Source organism: Elephantulus edwardii, unplaced genomic scaffold (assembly GCF_000299155.1).
Source record: "Elephantulus edwardii isolate Elephantulus edwardi_28Jun2011 unplaced genomic scaffold, EleEdw1.0 scaffold00120, whole genome shotgun sequence".
In the NCBI taxonomy this organism is placed as follows: Eukaryota; Metazoa; Chordata; class Mammalia; order Macroscelidea; family Macroscelididae; genus Elephantulus; species Elephantulus edwardii.
In genome coordinates this window covers 1,960,629-1,972,042 of record NW_006399870.1, presented here as the reverse complement: position 1 = coordinate 1,972,042, position 11,414 = coordinate 1,960,629, and the positions used below count along the sequence as shown (strand labels likewise).

At 39.4% G+C, this 11,414-nt stretch overlaps 1 protein-coding gene across 1 annotated transcript in view; it reads right to left on the bottom strand.

Moving 5' to 3' along the window:
• CCDC15 (coiled-coil domain containing 15) overlaps nt 1-11,414 on the bottom strand; it is a 176,689-nt gene that overhangs the window by 93,889 nt on the left and 71,386 nt on the right. The window contains exons 8-10 of the mRNA XM_006892846.1: nt 7,760-7,882; nt 7,394-7,519; nt 5,532-5,639 (exon numbers count right to left, since the gene is read on the bottom strand). Coding sequence (XP_006892908.1) covers nt 5,532-5,639; nt 7,394-7,519; nt 7,760-7,882 — 357 coding nt within the window. The remainder of the gene's footprint in view (nt 1-5,531; nt 5,640-7,393; nt 7,520-7,759; nt 7,883-11,414) is intronic.

The following is an 11,414-nucleotide window of genomic DNA, read 5'->3' as shown; positions in this document are numbered from 1 at the left end:
GTGTCAGAGGCAGTGCGATTGGCACAGGATAGAGCAGGGTTTAGGGCTGTTGTACATAGGGTTGCTAAGAGTCGCAAATGACTCGCCGGCTCATAACAACAACAACAATTATAAATCTTAACTTCAATGATGTTAATGAGGGAGCTCTGATGATGTAAGGTGTCCTGCTCTCCCAAACACCTCCTATGTGTGCTAGTTTGAATTCACCAAGGGCTAAACTTCCACTGTTGGCCCCATCTTTACAGCAAACTCTTGCAACTCTGGAATCAAGCTAGTAAAGAGCCCACTCTTTTAAAGCCAAGTAATTGTGGCATCTCTCTTAAAAACCACAGAAACCATGATGCTATGCACTAAGACCTGAGAGGTCGTGGCGCTATGCAGACAGAATGACACAGCTTTGCTTGCTGAGCTCGTGGTCTCTTCAGCTTTGGTCCAGATACTTAGTCTCTTAAAGAGGTTGGCCTGCCCTCCTTCTGCTCTCTTGGGTATGTCTCTTAAGCTCCACCAACAAATGCCTAGAGGCACTCTACTTTGCCAGTAAGCCTCAGCCAAAAGGCACTGGATTTCAAGCTATATGGACTGGCAAGTCCAACTCTGCTGACAAGCAGCTACTGGCATCCACTCCTTCTGCTGGAAAGTACTCGGAGCGCCTGTTTTGTGAGTCGCCTTCCACACCATCTCATCCATCGGTTTCTATCGCTGCGCCAGTCTTCTAGTTCTGTTACTACTGCTTCTCTGCCTCTGCCTCTGTCTGTGCCATCAGTGATGTCAAAATTCTCCTTTTCCCCTCCTTCACCACAATTGCTTTTTCATGTACATAACTGCATCAAGAGTTTCTTCAAAGCAGTTTGGCTTTTACTACTAGATACCTTAAAATTCTTTCACTCTTTACTCATTATCCAATTCCAAAAAATCACTTTCACATTTTACACATCTGGTACAGCGGCACCTCACTCTTGGTATCAAATTGTCAACTGACAGACATTCTATATACATCCTAGCAATCAGGAAAATGCAAATCACAATGGCAATGAATTACCGCCTTCTTTTATAACTGTAACAGAAAGAAAATAACAAGTGTGGGAGAGGATGTGGAGAAAAGAGATGTCTTGTACAGTGCTGGTAGGAACATAAAATGATGCAATCACTTTGGAAGATGGGTTAGAACTTCCTCAAAAAGTTAAGTACAGAACTAACAATTCCACTCTTGGGTATATACTCAAGAGAAATTAAAGCTGATGTCCTCAGAGAAGCTTGCGCAAAAATATTCACAATAGCACTGCTTATAGTGCCAAAGCTAGAAACAACTTCAAACGTTCATCAGCTGACGAATGAATAAAATGCTATACAGTTCTCTGTTATCTGAAAGTACAGCATGCCTATGAAACCTTTCATAAGCATATGAAATAACATAAAGTGAAAAATCAATTACCACTAATGCACACACAGTAAACTTCTGTGCATCACTAGATCCCAGGAATAGCCAACTAAACAACACATCAAAACTAAAATAACACTGATATAGAGTGTTTGGCGACACAGCTCACAGTGGTAATGTCCTAATGCTGAGATGTAGTCCCTGGGGGGAAAGGGTAATTACATCACAGGGCACACTGCCTCTTATACAGCTTAGCTCACTGTAAACTAAATGCTGAAAAGTGAAAATGAAAATTCTGCCTTTTCTTCATAAAATAAAATAAAAAAATATTTTGTGATATCTCTCAGTTAGAAAAAAATAGATCCTAATGTAGGTATTTCTTAAAAATGAAGTGACATACAAATCTCCATTTGTATCTCAGATTTAATTTCTGGGGGTATATTCCTAGTAGTGGAATAGTTGGGTAATATGGAGTTTTTATGTTCAACTTTTTGAGTAAACTCCAGAGTGTCTTTCTATGTAGCTGGACCATTTTACAATCCCACCAACAGTGTATGAGAAATCCCACCTCTCCACATCTTCTCCAAGATTTATTTTTTCCTGTCTTGCTAAATTTTGCCACTGCTACTGTGGTGAGATGGTATCTCACTGCGGTTTTGATTTGCATTTCTCTTACTGCCAATGATTTGAGCATTTTTTTGTGTCTGTTGGTCATGTGAAAGTCTTCCTTTGTGAAAAGTCTATGTCTTTTGCCCATTTTGTAATTGAGTTATCAGTCTTTTTCTTCTGGAGGCCCAGGAGTATTATGTAAGCATTTGTTATAAGGCCTTTGTCTGAGCTGGCATTGCCAAATGTTTGTTTCCAGTCAGTAGGTTTTCTTTTTACCCAGTTGGAAAAAAGTTTTGATGAGCACACCAGTGTTCACAGCAGTATTATTCACTATTGCAAGAACACAGAAAGAGTCCAAATACACATTGGGACACTGTAGTACATTCACACAATGGAATGCTATGCATCACTCAGGAGTAATGATTTTTTTAATTAAATTTTATTAGTTTTAAGGGAGTAATGATTTTTAAAAGCACTACATAAGAAGATTCCAAAAGGCAACACGGAATGACAAAGCAAAATATTACAATGAAATGTGCGAGGAGCTAGAGTCAGAAAATCAAAAGGGCAGAACTCGTTCAGTATTTCTTAAGCTCAAGGAACTGAAGAGCAAATTCAAACCTTGAGTTGCTATAATCAAGGATGTTTTAGGCAGAATGTTAAATGATCCAGGAGGTATCAAAAGAAGATGGAAGGAATATACTGAGTCATTCAAGGAGAGGAGCAAATGGGGGGGGAGGGGGGAGGGGTTTGTGCGGGGAGAAGGGTGCAACAATGAATGAATGGAATCCCCCCCCAAAAAAAAGAAAAAGAAAGGAATTGGCAGATACAGAAGAACTTAATGAAATAGCATTTGAGCCAGAACCTATGATTTTCAAGGAAGAAGGTCAAGCTGCTTTGAAGGAAATAGCAAAAAAATAAGGCCCCCGGAATAGATGGTATACCAATTGACATATTTCAGCTAATAGATGCTGCCCCCAACACTATGAAATGAATCCATACTTAGCACTACCTCTTCCAACATATTCTGATGGCCCACACATTACTACAGGGAACTCCCCTCAATGTTGTCCTGGCTATAATCTTTACAGAAGTAGATCACCAGGTTTCTTGTCTACAAAGTCACTGTTGTTGTTGTTGTGTACTTTCAAGTTGGAACCAACCCATAGCTGACCCTCTGACACGTTATCAGAAGAAGTTAATCACATGGGAGGAGATCACCTATCCTCCTCCTGCGGAGCAGCTATGTGTGTGTAATCACTAGGTGGTTTCAAATGGCAATTTTTTTTAGGTTAGTATAAATCACTTGCAAAAGCAAGGGATATTCCTAACCCAATATAATGCCATTACTCATATCTGAACACCACCGATCACTTTCTATGTTCTGCTCTACCTGTCTTCTGTGGGAGGTCTCTCCATGGTCACTAGGTTGAAGACGATGATGATCATCCTGGAATAGACCTTGCTCTCCTTCAGCTGTCCCGACAGATGACTGTTGCATTGAGTATAAGCTCTAAAAGACACAAAAGTACTCATTGAACTCTGTGAGCCGCAACAGAGTGGCAGGGATAATCCTGTAGTTTAGTGAGACTCATGAGATGATCTAAAAAGGGGTCAGAACAGTCTGACACATTATGGCTCAAAAGGAGACACTACACTTTTTGTCATTAATATGGATGTTAACCCAACGTATAAAATAATCTTAAGTTTCTCCATCTATAAAACAGGGATAAAAATTTTACCTATCCTCCAGGGTTATTATAAGAATTAAATGAGGTAATGTATGCAAAGTTAAACCATTCTGCCTATGGGAAATGCTCAAAATGTATAATCTGTTATTAATGATAATAGTAATTAATATTGATCATTATAAATGTTTATCATTGATGTTTGTCAGCATACTGTTGATAATTCCAGTTCCAATTCTGTCACTTACTTTCTGCTGCTTACTCACTACTAGACTTTGCTGTACCTACATTCTGACAGAGCCTGGATCCTGAATTTCACATAAAAATTATTCATGGTGGTCTGGAAAGAATTTCTTTCTCAATCTCTTACCTATCATAGAATCAGAAGCCTGTCCATAGTTCTAAATGGGGACATGAGCATTAAACATCAATTGTCTATTCAGGAGCAAAACGCCATAACACTAGTAAAGGCTTTCATGAGGTCAGAAGAGTGTTATACATCACAGAGGAGGAAAACACTGTATTCTTTGTCTCTTATTAATCTTAATATTACACTTTTAAAGCAGTTACTCCATTGCTCTGCTAATCTTGAACCAAAACCTAAGTAATACACTCTCAGCTACTTATTCCTCACTATGTTCTGTCTTAACTATTGTCTGGGAGAAATAAAATCTAAAACGTAGGGTGAAACAGAAACATATGGATGGTACTCACACTACTCCTCTCACAAGCTCCTTCAAAATGAAGATTACTTAGTAATCTTGTTCTAACAAACTACAGCCCTAACAAAGTAGAAATGATGGGATTGAGGCAACTCTGTACACATTAAGTGACCCTATCAGAGTAATGATATTGAAAGAAAATGTCATAACAGGAGCATGTGAATAAAATACAAAACTTTCCAAATACACATAAAAGTAGGAAAATAACTGCATAATGAATCTCAAGGTGTGGAATTATTAGGAACATTGTGCTTTTTCATCTAGCTCTTGTGCCACTTTGTTTCTGGAGTATCTGAAAACAAATTCCAGGCTATTCTAATAATTTTATATAACTGAAGACATTACACTCCTGGCTTAACATCCCCCTCTCACTGCCACTGAGTTGGAACCAACTCACAGCAGACCCTCCACTGGGTTTCTAAGTCTGTAAACTGCACAGAAGGGGATCACCCATCTTTCTCCCTCAAGCTACTGCTCAATTCCAAGCACCACAGGCCCAGCCTTTGGGCTAGCAGTTCGATTCCCCATTGACAATGCCACTGGAGGTCCAGCTTAACTCTAGATGCCTCCACTGTACGTGTTCTACATACACTAGTTTGACAAATGTTGGTGTGCATCTTAAATAATGTCATTGTTGTCTCTTCCTCCTACTGCATTTGGGTCTGCCTGCTCTCTACAGAAGGCTGGGTCCTGCCTGTCAGATGAAGCTCCTGAAGATGAGGCTCCTGAAGCAGTCCGGGCTCCACTTTCACCTCTCTCAGAAAAGATGAGGGTGGTTTGTGAAATATGTTCTAGAGAAACAAGAGGTGCCAAATATTTTTATATAATGATAATGTTACACCCTTAACCCAACTGTAGAGCTTAATTCTTTTTTCTTGTGTACCATCGAGTCGTATCTGACTAGCACAGGAGGAGATTGCCTATCCTTCTCCAGCGGAGCATTGGGTGGATCCGAACAGTGCACCTTCAGGATTGCAGTGCAGCTTCCTGCCACTAGGCAACCAAAGCTCTCTTGGTAGAGCTTAATTCTTAATCTCAAACCATGTACAGACCAATCACACACCATCTAACAAACTCTGTACATTTTAAGTAATTTAACCTTTGTGACTTCCTCCCACCACACCCCCCCTCTACCTGTTCTCTAGGGAAGGCTTGGTCCTGTATTTTAGAAGTAACATATTGATGACTGTCCTGAGGCAATTCTTGTTGCACTCTCTTCTCTCTCAGAAAAGATGAGGGTTTCTTAATTAATATGTTCTAAAGAAACAAGAGGGAGACAAAAAACAGTTTACATAAATGAGGATGCTAACCCCCTTAAGCACACCCTGTAAGCCTTATTCTTAATCAGCAGGCTGACAAGTTTTCTGTCTCTACTCTTTGTCACTTTCTCCTACTGCATTTGGTTCTACCTGCTCTCTCAAAACAACTTGGTCTTGGATTTTAGGTGTAACATATTGATGACTTTCCTGGGGTAATTCCTGTCTCACTTTTTCCTCTCTCAGAAAAGAGGAAGACTGCTTGAGAAACAAGTCCTAAAAAGCAAGAGAAATAAAAATATTTTTATACAAATGAAGATATTATCCCCTTAAATCAACTCTGTAAACCTTCATTCTTAAGCTCAAACCATTTACAGAACAGTTTAATAAACTCTCCACATGGTAAGTAATTGAGACTTTGTCAGTTAATCCCACTGTGTCATGGTCTGCCTGCTCTTCAGGAGAGGCTGGGCCCTGAACAACATCTTGCTGTTGTTCTTGAGTTAATTCCTGTCTCGCTTTCTCTGTTCTCAGAAAAGATGAGTGTCGTTTGAGAAACATGTTCTAAAGAAAAAACCCACAAAACAAATCATGTAATGACAGTTATATGTGAATCACAATATTGTAGTCTTCAGTTAAACCTTCAGCTAAGTGGTACTAGGAGATGATATTCTGAAACATTTTTATATAAAATGAGGATATTTCATATATCTATGGAGCTATGGTGGCTTAGTGGGTACTGCCAACTCAAAACCAATTTACCAGTTGCTCTGTGGGAAAAAGATGGGAAATCAATCATCTCCTATATAATTTACAGCTTCTGAAAACCCACTGGAAGGTCAGCTATGAATTGGTTTCAACTTGACAGTACACAACAACTACATATATCCTTAGCTCAATGCTGCAGACTACAACTTTTAATGTCAAGCCATGTACAGAATCATCTGACAAAACTCCCAAATTTTAAGTAATTGAGACTCTGCTGTATCTTCCTACAGTATTCGTATTGGGATAGTATGCTAGTGGTAGTACTGTGTGCATCAGGAAGGCACGTGAAATATATGTGAAATAATCTTGTTAAATTAGTCTAATAAATAAGGATGACAGAAGGATTGATGCATTTGAACTATGGTGTTGGAGAAGAGTACTGAATGGACTGCCAAAAGAAGAAACCGACAGGTCTTGGATAAAGTGTAGCCAGAGTGCTCCTTGGAGGCAAAGATGATGAAGTTTAGTCTCACATACTTTGGGCATGTTGCTAGGACAGACTATTCCTTGGAAAAGGATGTCATCCTTGTTAAGGTGCAGGGCCAGCGAAAGAAAGGCCCTCAATGAAATGCACTGACACAGTGACTGCAGTAAAGGGCTCGAATGGGTCAGGAAGTGTGAGGATGGCACGGGATAGGACAGTGTTCAGATCTACTGTTTACAGGGTCACTATGAGTTGTACTCAACTCAAGGGCACCTAATAACAATCCATTCTGGAAAAAAAATAAAAATGATGTCTCAACCTTCTGAGTACAGAACTGATTTCACTGTTACAGATGAAGCCCTTTCAGGTATAAAGAAGATTAGAAAGCAGAGAAGAGAGATAAGATAAACTGAGTAGGGGTTAACACTCTGCATATCCCTCTTGAAACTAGAACTCTATTCTAAATTCAAAGGCCCTGACCCTATACTTTAAGCACCAGTTGTATAGAACTGATTTCCTGCTTCTTTATCTTTTTTGTTCTTGCCTACCTGATCTCTGAGAAAGACTTGGTCACAGCATTCAGGAGGCAGGTACGGACAGTTCGGCAAAGAAGATGCTTCTTCATTGTCACTCCCATCTATCATATCATGATAGGATTCTTTGAAGCGTACTTTCTAAAAGGGAAAAAAACCCACAAACTTTGCATTGTTAAAGTAAAGATAAGATAATACCAACAATATACTAGGTTTACCTTGGCGTAATTTTTTAAAAATCCAGGATAAAATATTGGAAATAAAACAGAAAACTCTAGTTACTGTCATTCTAAAGTTTAGCTGAGGGAAATTTTTGGAAGCTGCAAACTAAATCCTAAACAATTCAGTCCCTGCTGGTTTCCTCTGCTTTTCCCGTCCTACCTTGTACCTGAAGGAGGCCTGATCTTGATCTCTGTGGAGGAAATCTTGATGAGCATCCAGAGAAGGCACACCTCTCTCCCCACTACCTATCAAAATTGATGGCAGTAGTTTCAAATTTGCTTTCTAAAGGAACAAACACAAAATATCAATTGTTCACTTAAGAATACTAGGTTCACCAATAACACTTAAGGTTTTAGTGAAAACTGCAGCTAATTAAGATCTGAATACAACTGGCCATCTTATAGAATAAACAAAAAACTGTGCTCCTTCCATTCAACTACAGTACAATCCTCTCAAGGTGGAGCTAAAGTGGCAAACTACTTATGACTTGTCACACTGTACCTATACAAAAAGGCCTGGGTAACCAGTGAAATATACATAGACTATTGGAACCTCACCTTCCAACAAAACAATGAAGAAGTATATCAAACACACACTGGAAGAAGAAATGGAAACAAAGCAGCAAATGAGGAGGGATATGGAAAGAGAATCCTTCCTAGCTGGCCAATACAGTACTTATCAGCAACAGCCATTTTGAGTCATACGAAGGCAACTTCATGGATAAAATAATAAGATAATGACAAAGAGTAGACAGCTTCAGAGTGAAGCATGGTGAGAACACGAGCTAGACCTAAGGCAGGCAGGTAAGAATTCCAGAGACTGAGATGACCCGAGAACAGAGAGGGAGCTGGTAAGTAGGACAGGGTAGAAGCACTCACAGTAATAACCCCTGAGAGTTTGGTTTGGGGACCTGGTATATAACACCTGTGGGGTGGAACTGGAGAGCCTTGGCCTTGCATTAAAGTCAGGACAGGGACCAGTTAATCAGCTCTACTTGCTGAGGAGTACACTGGCGCCACAGTGGTGACCTAAGATGTGAAACACCCGGCTTAAGTAGCACACTTTCCTGGTGACCAGAGGCAAAGTCCTACCCACTCTGCAGCTGCTGGTCTCCCGAACTGTCCTCTCCGCCTGGGAATCTTGTCCAACTCACCTTTCCCACCAAAAGGATCCCTCCCCTTGCTCCAATTTCCTGGCAGCGTATAGCATGCTCTCCCATGAGTCAATAATTAAAAAATTATAGACAATTAGAAACCATATAAAAACAGTGTCTAGCAATCTAGAATATTAAAATTTCAGAAACAAACAATGCATTAGAAAGACAAAAAAATAAAATTAAGTCAGTGGAAGACAAAGCAGCAAAACTGAAGACAAACCCTTCACACTTATTTGTTAGAGGAGTGTCCCTACTGTTGTTAGGTGTCATTGAGTCATCACAATCCACTGAACAACAGATGTGGACCCTGACTTGTCCAGTGCCATCCTCCTCACCTCTAATATACTTGAGCCCACTGTTACATCCACCTTGTCAATCCATCTCATTGAGGGTTTTCCTCACTTTCCCTAACCTTTCTTCTCTTTTCTTTTCCAAAGACTGAAACAAGATGCCTTTGGGCAGGTGAGATGACACTGCACTATCCTCGTCTCTAAGGAGCATCCTAGTTGCACTTTTTCCAAGACATATTTATTTGTTCTCTTAGCACTCAATGAGATATGCAGGACACTTCTCCAACTCCACAATTCAAAGACACTGGTTTTTCTCTCATCCTTATTCACTGTTCGAACTTTCAGATGCATAGCAAGTAACTGACCATGGGTTGGATCAGGCACACTTTATTCTTTAAACTGACATTCTTGTCCCATAGAACTTTGGGGAAGGAGCTCGAGAACAGATTTATCCAATGCAAGATGTGTCTTGATTTTCTGACTGTGTTAACTGTGGACTCAAGTAAGATGAAATAGTTGATATGTTCAATCCTTTCTCCATCTCTCAGGATGATTCCTATTGGCCTAGTGGTAGTGATATGTTTTCTTGATGTTGAGATGTAATTCATATTGAAGACTGTAGTCTTTGATCTTCTGCAGCAAGTTCAAATTATCCTAATGCATGCAAGGTTGTGTCATCTGCATTTTGAAGGTTGTTTATGAATCTTCCACAGATCTTGATGCTACAGTCTTCTTCATATAGTCCAGCTTCCCCAATGATTTGCTAGCATACAGATTGAATAGGTATGAAGCAAGGAAACAGCTTTATTTATACCTTTCTTAAGCAGCACTCTCTTTCTCTATTCAGATAATAGCTTCTTAGTCTAGGTATATGTTTTGCATGTGCACAATTAAGTGTTCTGGGATTTTCATTCTTCTCAATGTTATCCATAGTTTGTTGTAATCAACAAAGTCAAGTGCCTTTGCATGTCAAGAATGTACAAACAGACATTCTTTTGAAATGGTCTGATTTCATCTAAGATCCATCTGACATTAGCAATGGTATTTCTGGTGCCAGAGCCTCTTCTAAATCCAGCTTGACTTTGTGGCAGTTCTATGTCGATGTACGATTCTCAAGCATGATTTTACTTGCATGTGATATTAATTATATTGCTCAATAATTTCCATATTTATTGGATCACATTTTTCTGGGAGTGGGAACACATATGGATATCTTCCAGTCAGTTGGCCAGGTATGTCTTTCAGATTCCTTGGCATAGATTGGTGAGTATATTCAGGGCTGCACGTTTTGGCTCAAACACTTTAACTGGTATCCGGTCAATTCCTAAGGCTTTATTTTTTGCCAATTGCGTGCATCTGAAATATCTTCCTTTATTACCATTGCTTCTTTATCATATGTTACTTCCTGAAATGGATCCTTGTCAGGCAGTTCTTTTTGATACAGTGATTCTTCACATTACCTCTATCTTCTCTTGATGAATCATTCAAGATTTTGCCCATAACATCTTTCAGTATTGTAACTCAAGTAATTTCTTGAATTTATTTTTCACCTCTTCTGGCTTAAGAAATGCTGAATGATTTCTTTCCTCTTTATTTTCTGACTCCAGCTCGTTACACATTTCATTATTTATACTTTGCATTGTCTTCTTGGGCTGCCCTCTGGAATCTTCTGTTTATCTCTTTACATAGATATTTCTTCCCATTGTTTTGGCTTCTCGACCTGCTAGTACAATTTTCAGTCTCTTTTGACATCCATTTTGGTCTTTTCTCTCTCACTTGTCTTTGTAATTACCTCCTGCTTTCATCATAGATGATGTTCTTGATATCATGCAACACCTCAACTGGTCTTCAATCATTAGTGTCTAGGGCCTCCAATTATTCTTGGGATGATCTCTAAATTTAGGTGGGATAGACTGAAGGTTTTATTTTTGTTTTTGTGAACTTGTTAGAGGAACAGTCAGGAAAAAGGAACGAAGAAAACAAAGAAAGTCTTAGAATTATGTGTGGTACTATCAAGGAATAATTTTCTTTTCCAATTTCCATTCATTCACTGTTGCACTTTTCTCCCCTCCCCACCCTCCCCCCTAGTTCACTACCCTCTTGGAAAAGTAAATGAAAAATTCATTGTTTTACAATCCCTTCCCCCAGGTCCACTCTAGTATACGGAATTCGCTCTGGACTCCTATCATGACAAAAATACCTAATCACACATCCCTCTTAAACAGTTTTCTCCCTCAACTGTTTCAATGCAGTATACATTACTGAACCATCTTTCTCAGTATCCCCCCAACCCCGAAGTCACTCCTGTTTTACAACAGTGGCATCATGCAATATTTGTTCTTTTGTGACTGAGATACTTCACTCAGCT